The sequence below is a fragment of the Cherax quadricarinatus genome, chromosome 74 (genome assembly GCF_038502225.1).
Source record: "Cherax quadricarinatus isolate ZL_2023a chromosome 74, ASM3850222v1, whole genome shotgun sequence".
Lineage (NCBI taxonomy): Eukaryota > Metazoa > Arthropoda > Malacostraca > Decapoda > Parastacidae > Cherax > Cherax quadricarinatus.
In genome coordinates this window covers 10,728,641-10,741,140 of record NC_091365.1, presented here as the reverse complement: position 1 = coordinate 10,741,140, position 12,500 = coordinate 10,728,641, and the positions used below count along the sequence as shown (strand labels likewise).

General features: G+C 42.3%; 1 protein-coding gene across 1 annotated transcript in view; it reads right to left on the bottom strand.

Annotated features, from left to right (window-relative positions):
• The window catches only part of LOC128700233 (orexin/Hypocretin receptor type 1), a 220,932-nt gene that overhangs the window by 22,461 nt on the left and 185,971 nt on the right, over positions 1 to 12,500 (bottom strand). The window contains exons 6-7 of the mRNA XM_070100787.1: positions 12,165 to 12,299; positions 9,701 to 9,948 (exon numbers count right to left, since the gene is read on the bottom strand). Of these exons, the coding sequence (XP_069956888.1) occupies positions 9,702 to 9,948; positions 12,165 to 12,299 (382 nt within the window). The 3' untranslated portion in view covers position 9,701. The remainder of the gene's footprint in view (positions 1 to 9,700; positions 9,949 to 12,164; positions 12,300 to 12,500) is intronic.

Here is a 12,500-nt window from a genome sequence, read left to right as displayed (position 1 = left end):
TGGGTGTCAACCATTCCTAGAGGTGTTGGGCTGGGTACTGAGGACGGGGGGGGATAGGTCGGGGGGTATGGGTCGTGGGCGTCGGGCTCTGGGTGTCAACCATTCCTAGAGGTGTTGGGCTGGGTACTGAGGACGGGGGGGGATGGGTCGGGGGGTATGGGTCGTGGGCGTCGGGCTCTGGGTGTCAACCATTCCTAGAGGTGTTGGGCTGGGTACTGAGGACGGGGGGGGGATGGGTCGGGGGGTATGGGTCGTGGGCGTCGGGCTCTGGGTGTCAACCATTCCTAGAGGTGTTGGGCTGGGTACTGAGGACGGGGGGGATGGGTCGGGGGGGATGGGTCGGGGGGTATGGGTCGTGGGCGTCGGGCTCTGGGGTGTCAGCTTGTGGTCGGTGCTTCAACAATATATAGTTGGCTTGTTCAGTGTGTTTTAAACACGAAATTGCTAACGTTACCAGACAAACAATGACAATTCGTTATCAACTCGCTATTGTCATCAATTCAGCCTCACATTAGATAAACCCTAATGACAAAGCAAGTAAATCAAATCTAAAACACATTCCACAATGTGGGAAATATCCCAGATATTTATACCGAGAGAGATGCTGGGTTCTTAGTCAGGTACTGCGGGAAGAGTGGCACCCTATGGGAAGAGTGACACCCTGTGGGAAGAGTGGCACCCTGTGGGAAGAGTGGCATCCTGTGGGAAGAGTGGCACCCTGTGGGAAGAGTGGCACTCCTCTCAGAGAAGACCCCAAGGTACAAACCCGTCAAACCTCACCACCGCGTCAGGAGGGAGAGACCTGCAGATAACAGAATGTGATAACCTCCCATCTTCTCATAAAACAATAACAAAATGCTTTCTTTTTCGAGCTTATGTTGTCTCCGAGCATTAACTGGTCTCGTCGTCTGGCAAGAAATTCAATTCCAGCTGATTTTCAATCTTCTCTCTGCTCTGGTGGCCAAATACAGTTGAAAGCAGCGGGAATTGACTGTGTTGATGGACCGAGGCACGACTCGGCGATTTCAATGGCCCAGAATCGAAAAGCCCATGCTACTGAAAAAACCCCCATGCTACTGAAAAAAAACCATGCTACTGAAAAAAACCCATGCTACTGAAAAAAAACCATGCTACTGAAAAAAACCATGCTACTGAAAAAAACCATGCTACTGAAAAAAACCATGCTACTGAAAAAAACCATGCTACTGAAAAAAAACCATGCTACTGAAAAAAACCATGCTACTGAAAAAAAACCATGCTACTGAAAAAAACCATGCTACTGAAAAAACCCCATGCTACTGAAAAAAAACCATGCTACTGAAAAAAAAACATGCTACTGAAAAAAAACCATGCTACTGAAAAAAACCATGCTACTGAAAAAAAACCATGCTACTGAAAAAAACCATGCTACTGAAAAAAAACCATGCTACTGAAAAAAAACCATGCTACTGAAAAAAACCATACTACTGAAAAAACCATGCTACTGAAAAAAAACCATGCTACTGAAAAAAAACATGCTACTGAAAAAAAACCATGCTACTGAAAAAAACCATGCTACTGAAAAAACCCCATGCTACTGAAAAAAAACCATGCTACTGAAAAAAAACCATGCTACTGAAAAAAAACCATGCTACTGAAAAAAAACCATACTACTGAAAAAACCATGCTACTGAAAAAACCATGCTACTGAAAAAAAACCATACTACTGAAAAAACCATGCTACTGAAAAAAAACATGCTACTGAAAAGAAACCATGCTACTGAAAAAAAACATGCTAATGAAAAAAAACCATGCTACTGAAAAAAAAACATGCTACTGAAAAAAAACCATGCTACTGAAAAAAACCATACTACTGAAAAAACCATGCTACTGAAAAAACCATGCTACTGAAAAAAAACCATACTACTGAAAAAACCATGCTACTGAAAAAACCATGCTACTGAAAAAACCATGCTACTGAAAAAAACATGCTACTGAAAAAAAACCATGCTACTGAAAAAAAAAACATGCTACTGAAAAAAAACCATGCTACTGAAAAAAAACATGCTACTGAAAAAAAACCATGCTACTGAAAAAAAACCATGCTACTGAAAAAACCCCATGCTACTGAAAAAAAACCATGCTACTGAAAAAAAACCATGCTACTGAAAAAAAACCATACTACTGAAAAAACCATGCTACTGAAAAAACCATGCTACTGAAAAAAAAAATGCTACTGAAAAAAAACCATGCTACTGAAAAAAAACCATGCTACTGAAAAAAAACCATACTACTGAAAAAACCATGCTACTGAAAAAACCATGCTACTGAAAAAAAAACATGCTACTGAAAAAAAACCATGCTACTGAAAAAAAACCATGCTACTGAAAAAAAACATGCTACTGAAAAAAAAACATGCTACTGAAAAAAAACCGTACTACTGAAAAAACCATGCTACTGAAAAAACCATGCTACTCAAAAAAACATGCTACTGAAAAAAAACCATGCTACTGAAAAAAACCATGCTACTGAAAAAAAACCATACTACTGAAAAAACCATGCTACTGAAAAAACCATGCTACTGAAAAAAAACATGCTACTGAAAAAAAACCATGCTACTGAAAAAAAACCATGCTACTGAAAAAAAACATGCTACTGAAAAAAAAAACATGCTACTGAAAAAAAAACATGCTACTGAAAAAAAACCATGCTACTGAAAAAAAACCATGCTACTGAAAAAAACCATACTACTGAAAAAACCATGCTACTGAAAAAACCATGCTACTGAAAAAAACCATGCTACTGAAAAAAAACCATACTACTGAAAAAAAACCATGCTACTGAAAAAAAACCATACTACTGAAAAAACCATGCTACTGAAAAAAACATGCTACTGAAAAAAAACCATGCTACTGAAAAAAACCATGCTACTGAAAAAAAACATGCTACTGAAAAAAAAATGCAACTGAAAAAAAACCATACTACTGAAAAAAACCATGCTACTGAAAAAAAACATGCTACTGAAAAAAAACCATGCTACTGAAAAAAACCATGCTACTGAAAAAAAACCATACTACTGAAAAAACCATGCTACTGAAAAAACCATGCTACTGAAAAAACCATGCTACTGAAAAAAAAACATGCTACTGAAAAAAAACCATGCTACTGAAAAAAAACCATGCTACTGAAAAAAAACATGCTACTGAAAAAAAAACATGCTACTGAAAAAAAAACATGCTACTGAAAAAAACCATGCTACTGAAAAAAAACCATGCTACTGAAAAAAACCATACTACCGAAAAAACCATGCTACTGAAAAAACCATGCTACTGAAAAAAACCATGCTACTGAAAAAAAACCATACTACTGAAAAAAAACCATGCTACTGAAAAAAAACCATACTACTGAAAAAACCATGCTACTGAAAAAACCATGCTACTGAAAAAAAACCATGCTACTGAAAAAAACCATGCTACTGAAAAAAAAACATGCTACTGAAAAAAAAACATGCAACTGAAAAAAAACCATACTACTGAAAAAAAACCATGCTACTGAAAAAAAAACATGCTACTGAAAAAAAAAACCATGCTACTGAAAAAAAACCATACTACTGAAAAAAACATGCTACTGAAAAAACCATGCTACTGAAAAAAAACATACTACTGAAAAAAACATGCTACTGAAAAAACCATGCTACTGAAAAAAAAACATGCTACTGAAAAAAAACCATGCAACTGAAAAAAAAACATGCTACTGAAAAAAAACCATGCTACTGAAAAAAAACCATGCTACTGAAAAAAAACATGCTACTGAAAAAACCATGCTACTGAAAAAAAAAAAAACATGCTACTGAAAAAAACCCATACTACTGAAAAAAAAACATGCTACTGAAAAAAAACCATGCTACTGAAAAAAAAACATGCTACTGAAAAAAAACCATACTACTGAAAAAACAATGCTACTGAAAAAAAACATGCTACTGAAAAAAAACCATGCTACTGAAAAAAAAACATGCTACTGAAAAAAAACCATGCTACTGAAAAAAAAACCATGCTACTGAAAAAAAAACATGCTACTGAAAAAAAACCATGCTACTGAAAAAAAACATGCTACTGAAAAAAAACCATACTACTGAAAAAACCATGCTACTGAAAAAAAACATGCTACTGAAAAAAAACCATGCTACTGAAAAAAAAACATGCTACTGAAAAAAAACCATGCTACTGAAAAAAAACCATGCTACTGAAAAAAAAACATGCTACTGAAAAAAAACCATGCTACTGAAAAAAAAACATGCTACTGAAAAAAAAACCATTCTACTGAAAAAACCATGCTACTGAAAAAACCATGCTACTGAAAAAACCATGCTACTGAAAAAACCCATGCTGCTGAAAAAACCATGCTACTGAAAAAAACCCATGCTACTGAAAAAACCATGCTACTGAAAAAACCCATGCTACTGAAAAAACCCATGCTGCTGAAAAAACCCATGCTACTGAAAAACCCCATGCTACTGAAAAAACCATGCTACTGAAAAAAACCCATGCTACTGAAAAAAAACCATGCTACTGAAAAAACCCATGCTACTGAAAAAACCATGCTACTGAAAAAAACCCATGCTGCTGAAAAAACCATGCTACTGAAAAACCCCATGCTACTGAAAAAAGCCCATGCTACTGAAAAAACCATGCTACTGAAAAAACCCATGCTGCTGAAAAAACCCATGCTGCTGAAAAAAACATGCTACTGAAAAAACCCATGCTACTGAAAAAAACCATGCTACTGAAAAAAACCATGCTACTGAAAAAAACCATGCTACTGAAAAAAACCATGCTACTGAAAAAACCCATGCTACTGAAAAAAACCATGCTACTGAAAAAAACCATGCTACTGAAAAAACCATGCTACTGAAAAAACCCATGCTACTGAAAAAACCCATGCTACTGAAAAAAACCATGCTACTGAAAAAAACCATGCTACTGAAAAAAACCATGCTACTGAAAAAACCCATGCTACTGAAAAAAACCATGCTACTGAAAAAAACCATGCTACTGAAAAAAACCATGCTACTGAAAAAAAAAACATGCTGCTGAAAAAAACATGCCACTAAAAAACCATGCTACTGACAAAAACTATGATACTGAAAAAAGCCCATGATACTAAAGAAAACCCATGAAACTGAAAAATAACCATGAAGCTGAAAAAAACCCATGATACTGAAAAAAAAACAATAGTAAAGGCTTTCTTCAATTGCTTATACATGACTTCTGTGGAGCACTTAGAAGGTAAACATTCTGGTCCTGAACTGTGGAGGACCAGTGACAAGCAGACCTCTCCACTCATCCAGTTGTTACAGTGACGCCATTATGGTGTTACAGTGACGCCATTATGGTGTTACAGTGACGCCATTATGGTGTTACAGCGACGCCATTATGGTGTTACAGCGACGCCATTATGGTGTTACAATGACGTCATTATGGTTAGTGACACCATTCTGGTATCACAGTGACACCATAATGGTGTTACAGTGACACCATCCAAGATTATTCTGATGGGATTATTAACCCGGAGGGTTGTAATCCACGATAACTCAATCAAGTCATGTATGTCATCAGTCTGATTTATTTCACGTGGGATCCTTTAATCTTCTCTCCCAGGATGCTACCCATACTATTTGGATAACACCTAGGTGAACAGGGGCAGCAGGTGTAAGGAGACTAGCACCCAGGTACTTACTGCTAGGTTAACAGGGGCAGCTGGTGTAAGGAGACTAGCACCCAGGTACTTACTGCTAGGTTAACAGGGGCAGCTGGTGTAAGGAGACTAGCACCCAGGTGCTTACTACTAGGTGAACAGGGGCAGCTGGTGTAAGGAGACTAGCACCCAGGTACTTAATGCTAGGTGAACAGGGGCAGCTGGTGTAAGGAGACTAGCACCCAGGTACTTACTGCTAGGTGAACAGGGGCAGCTGGTGTAAGGAGACTAGCACCCAGGTACTTAATGCTAGGTGAACAGGGGCAGCTGGTGTAAGGAGACTAGCACCCAGGTACTTACTACTAGGTGAACAGGGGCAGCTGGTGTAAGGAGACTAGCACCCAGGTACTTACTGCTAGGTTAACAGGGGCAGCTGGTGTAAGGAGACTAGCACCCAGGTACTTACTACTAGGTGAACAGGGGCAGCAGGTGTAAGGAGACTAGCACCCAGGTACTTACTGCTAGGTTAACAGGGGCAGCTGGTGTAAGGAGACTAGCACCCAGGTACTTACTGCTAGGTTAACAGGGGCAGCTGGTGTAAGGAGACTAGCACCCAGGTGCTTACTACTAGGTGAACAGGGGCAGCTGGTGTAAGGAGACTAGCACCCAGGTACTTAATGCTAGGTGAACAGGGGCAGCTGGTGTAAGGAGACTAGCACCCAGGTACTTACTGCTAGGTGAACAGGGGCAGCTGGTGTAAGGAGACTAGCACCCAGGTACTTAATGCTAGGTGAACAGGGGCAGCTGGTGTAAGGAGACTAGCACCCAGGTACTTACTACTAGGTGAACAGGGGCAGCTGGTGTAAGGAGACTAGCACCCAGGTACTTACTGCTAGGTTAACAGGGGCAGCTGGTGTAAGGAGACTAGCACCCAGGTACTTACTACTAGGTGAACAGGGGCAGCTGGTGTAAGGAGACTAGCACCCAGGTACTTAATGCTAGGTGAACAGGGGCAGCTGGTGTAAGGAGACTAGCACCCAGGTACTTACTGCTAGGTGAACAGGGGCAGCTGGTGTAAGGGGACTAGCACCTAGGTACTTAATGCTAGGTGAACAGGGGCAGCTGGTGTAAGGAGACTAGCACCCAGGTACTTACTGCTAGGTGAACAGGGGCAGCTGGTGTAAGGAGACTAGCACCCAGGTACTTACTGCTAGGTGAACAGGGGCAGCTGGTGTAAGGAGACTAGCACCCAGGTACTTACTGCTAGGTGAACAGGGGCAGCTGGTGTAAGGAGACTAGCACCCAGGTACTTACTGCTAGGTGAACAGGGGCAGCTGGTGTAAGGAGACTAGCACCCAGGTACTTACTGCTAGGTGAACAGGGGCAGCTGGTGTAAGGAGACTAGCACCCAGGTACTTACTGCTAGGTGAACAGGCACAGCTGGTGTAAGGAGACTAGCACCCAGGTACTTACTGCGGACAGGGGCAGCAGGTGTAAGGAGACTAGCACCCAGGTACTTACTGCTAGGTGAACAGGGGCAGCTGGTGTAAGGAGACTAGCACCCAGGTACTTACTACTAGGTGAACAGGGGCAGCTGGTGTAAGGAGACTAGCACCCAGGTACTTAATGCTAGGTGAACAGGGGCAGCTGGTGTAAGGAGACTAGCACCCAGGTACTTACTGCTAGGTGAACAGGGGCAGCTGGTGTAAGGAGACTAGCACCCAGGTACTTACTGCTAGGTGAACAGGGGCAGCTGGTGTAAGGAGACTAGCACCCAGGTACTTACTGCGGACAGGGGCAGCAGGTGTAAGGAGACTAGCACCCAGGTACTTACTGCTAGGTGAACAGGGGCAGCTGGTGTAAGGAGACTAGCACCCAGGTACTTACTGCTAGGTGAACAGGGGCAGCTGGTGTAAGGAGACTAGCACCCAGGTACTTACTGCTAGGTGAACAGGGGCAGCTGGTGTAAGGAGACTAGCACCCAGGTACTTACTGCTAGGTGAACAGGGGCAGCTGGTGTAAGGAGACTAGCACCCAGGTACTTACTGCTAGGTGAACAGGGGCAGCTGGTGTAAGGAGACATGATCAATGTTTCTACTCGTCCCAGGCATCAAACTCCAATCTCTGCTTTACAGCCACACCCACCACCACTAAAAAAAAACTGCAACTATTACTACTACTACTACTACTATCACTGCCACCACATTACCACTAACATCATCGCTTCCTACCCCCAACCAAAGCTACCAGCACTACCACCAATACCAGCTCTTCCACTATACAACCATCACTACAGTTATCATCACTACCACCACTACCGCCTATGTATGTCAACTTCCACGAAAAATTCCCCAGTGGAAGGACTTTACATGGTTTTACAAAGAAACAGAACCATTTGATTATGCAGTGCCTGTAACATAACCATTTCTCTGTTGAAAATGATCTCTAATCTCTGAACAGACTTTCTGCCTCCCCACGGGGTTCCCCACTAAGTGTTGTACTAGTAAACCCATAAATGGAATACCTCAAAACCGAGAACGTTTTCCTCCATTATCCATTCCATCACCTGGCTCCGGTATGTTGACGACATACCCACGAAAACCCCTAAGGACAACTGGACGTCCCTTCACTCCAACAGAAGTTCAACAAGGTCAAGTCCTGGCTTCAATTCACGCTCGAAGAAGTCGACGGCACTTCTTTTTTCTCGATGTTCTAATTTGCACAGTTAACCATTAGTTTCGCTTTGAAGTCTACCGCTAACTCGCCAGCCGACATGACCTTCTTCACTTCTCACATAGTGATACCAAGACTAAGCAACGCATCGTCAATGGTTTCTAATTAACCACCCTCCGCATCCAGAAAGTTTGCAGACGCCGTGCACATATCTTCAGCTCACCTAGACGAGACACCATCGAAAACAGATACACGGTTCTCCCTAACAACTCCATTGGTAAACACATCAACACCAGATACCAAGACGCCGCCAGTGACTCCACTACAGTGGCATCACCAGTAAAGAACAAAGAAGCACAATACCATGACTAGAATACACAACCCACACATAGAAGAAAGATGTTTCTATGTGCGGGTGATTTGTGTACCGTATCACACCAGTAAGGGACAACACCAACAGGTTCGGCCAACTGTAGAGATATACACAATCCCTTGCAACGATTGTGTCAAAATATATGTGGGTGAAACATCCAGAGACATCCACAGGCCTAGTTCTGTTCGACAGTACGCTGGCGAAGTACGCTCGCCAGTACGCTATGCGTTTTGCTCTGACACTCCCACAACCACTTAACATCACACGGCCGCACACCCGTGTAATGTTAAGTGGAGGAAGACACCCGAAGAGGAAGCATCTTAGAATCATCAGTCAACATGGTTTAGAAAGACACTTACGCAAACACTAAGACACATTAGAATACGTTTCGGTTCCAGGACCGAAACGTTTTCTAATAAATATGTCCTAATGTTTGGTGAAACAAATTTGTCGGTATCAATTACCAAGGTTTATACCACTCTTCAGCTTATCTAACAATTTCAAGCAAGACAATGGCCTATACAACATAGCTGAGCCTCTTATCAGGAACCTACTTGATTGGTATCCCACACAGAAACAAGCCAGTAGGCCTGTAGTAGGACTACTGGCTCATTCTAGGCATGTTCTTCTCAAATCCAACATTTCTCAGCCATATAGTTGTCCGAACTGTTATTAGTCTAGCAAAGGTAATAGCTTCAACACACCTTTCCTCGATCTTCTTCCTTCCTCCCTCCCTCTTCTCAAGTAAATTTGATTGCTACTTGTTAAAACATAATGTGTGAGCGAAATGTTGTCAATAAAAGGTTCGTAATATATTTATTCCATTGGTGTCTTTTTCATTAAGAGGCTAAATTTGATCGGGCTGTCAACCAGGAGGGCTGGTCTGGAAGCGAGCGGCGGGGGCGGTGACCCCCAGAATTGTCTGTAGTTAGATTAATCATAGTGACTCTTGTTTACTAATAAATAAAGGCATCAACACACCTCAAGAGGGCAAAGCGAGGGAGTAGGGACGTGGGTTGTCCTCTCTGTTGGGCGTGAGACCTCCCTGGTGGGGGGAGGGAGCATAGTGGGCGTGGGGCGAGGCAGGGGCCAGGGCAGGCTCCAAAGAGAGGCGGTGTGCGGCGCCCGTGTGACAGGAGTAAAACATGGGCGTGAAGCTCTGGGTGTGGGCGGACCGTCGACCTCTGAAGCTCAGTTGAAGGAAGTTGCAGAGAGTCTCCTTAGTCGACCTGCGTCAAGGGGAAGAAAATGTGATTACTGGAGATAATCAGGGTTAATACAAGGAAGGGGAGGATTGCTCCAAGGGCGTAACAGCCCTTAACAAGGTAAGGAAGCTGCAAGTTATAGAAGGCATAAAAGGCAAGGTCCTGCAATGGATGGGAGACTGTCTGACAGAACAGTTATGAAAGGAAAACTTTCACTTGGGGAAATATCATCAGCGGGGCGCCACAAAGATCTGTACTTACTCGTGACCAAACGCTCCAGCTGCGGGTCATCATGTGACTCGACCCCCCTCACGAAACACTGGATCTGTTTGCTGACGAATTTTGCTTAATGTAATCAGATAATAATTTTAATTCATGCAAGTGATATACTAAAAGGAATACTATTATTATAATTAAGGGGGAAGCGCTAAACCCGTAGGATTATACAGCGCCCGAGGGGGGATGTGGAAGGCATTCAGGCTTAATTCGGGGAACTGGAGCACAGATCCAATTCCCTAAATCAAGAGCCATGTATCAGAAACCTTCCCTATGAGGATAGACTAAGGGCCCTGAATTGTGCACTCTCTAGAAAGACGTAGAATTAGGGGGGATATGATTGAGGTGTATAAATGGAAGACAGGAATAAATAAAGGGGATGTAAATAGTGTGCTGAAAATATCTAGCCTAGACAGGACTCGCAGCAATGGTTTTAAGTTGGAAAAATTCAGATTCAGGAAGGATATAGGAAAGTACTGGTTTGGTAATAGAGTTGTGGATGAGTGGAACAAACTCCCGAGTACAGTTATAGAGGCCAGAACGTTGTGTAGCTTTAAAAATAGGTTGGATAAATACATGAGTGGATGTGGGTGGGTGTGAGTTGGACCTGATAGCTTGTGCTACCAGGACGGTTGCCGTGTTCCTCCCTTAAGTCAATGTGACCTGACCTGACTAGGTTGGGTGCATTGGCTTAAGCCGGTAGGAGACTTGGACCTGCCTCGCATGGGCCAGTAGGCCTTCTGCAGTGTTCCTTCGTTCTTATGTAACATCAAGGAACCTTCCATGAGAAGCTAAAAGGAATAAAAAACTATATTAATGTCTGATAAAGATGATGCAACAATCCTAAGTTAAATAAATAATAAAACTCATCGTAGATCAGTACAGAGTGACTCGGATAAATTTAACAAAGGAATGATGGAGTTTAATGTATCATGGAGAAGCGCTAAACCAGTAGGGATTTTAATTCAATGTAGATAAATGACATGCAATGAAAATGGGATAAGGCAACAACAGGCGACGTAAATAAACATAGAGTAGATCGTATAACAGGATGCTGGAAGTATCAGACTGAAGATCTAGGAATTACCGGGAAAATTGTCACTGGAAGCTCCTTTCCTACACTGACGAACTACGAAATAGCTTTCAAATATATGAACCGAGAAGTGTTGAAAAGAAAAAAATATTGACAACGCATGTTAGGCTAAACTGGAATATGCAGCAGCCGTGTGGTGCTCACACCTAAAATATGTAATAAATTTAGAAAAATTCTAAAAAGCTACATGATGGCAAACGGTGCTGAAAATTATGACTTATAAAGTTATGAAGGTAGGCTGTCAACAAAAGTTATGAAGGTAGGCTGTCAACAGTAGATGCCCACGCTGGCTGATAGACTTGTGGATGAGTGGAACAAACTCCTGAGTACCGTCATAGACGCTAGGACGTTGTGTAGTTTTAAAAATAGGTTGGATAAATACATGAGTGGGTGTGAGTTGGACCTGACTAGCTTGTGCTACTAGGTCGGCTGCACTGCTCCTCCCTTAAGTGACGTGTCTGACCTCACTAGGTCAAGGCACTGGCTTCAGCCGATGGGAGAATTGGAGCTGCCTTGCATAGGCCAATAGGCCTGTTGCAGTGTTCCTTCTTTCTTATGTTCTTAAGAGAAGTGATAACCACAATAAGGTTAGAAACCAAATTGAAACAAAAGATAAAGAAGACTTCACAGTACCAGCAACAGAGACATTAAGAAGTTATGGATGGAAACAGAAGAAAAAACAGATACAAGTTTTTTTTAATAAATCCAGTGGTAGAGCCATGAAATAAGGACGGAAATTAATGTTGCAACCGATAAAAAGTGTAAAAGAATTACATGAAAAAAAAGTTAAAGACCGACCTCACGAGCGGAGATCTGCTTCTGTAGGTATTAATAGGGGAGTGGAAAGAGGTAATCACACAGACACACCTACCTGCTGATCTTCCAGGCAGCGTAGAGGGCCGGGGTAGTGACTGTGGGCAGGAAGGCCACCCACACGAACGTGATGAAGGTGATGTCGAAGTGACCAGAGTTGTCGTACGTCTCCATCACCATGTTCTTCACCAGCCTGCAGCAGGCCAGAGGCAACACCTCATTAGAAAGTGACTAAAGGTAATTACAAAGATATTTAACAGGGAAAGTCAATATTAGACAACGTTTCACCCATAATGGGGCTTCATTAAGTCCCAATGTGGGTCAAAAGTCGTGTAATAGAGGCTTTCCATGTTTAAAAGAATCTTCGAATTCATCAACGCATGTTTGACATTCT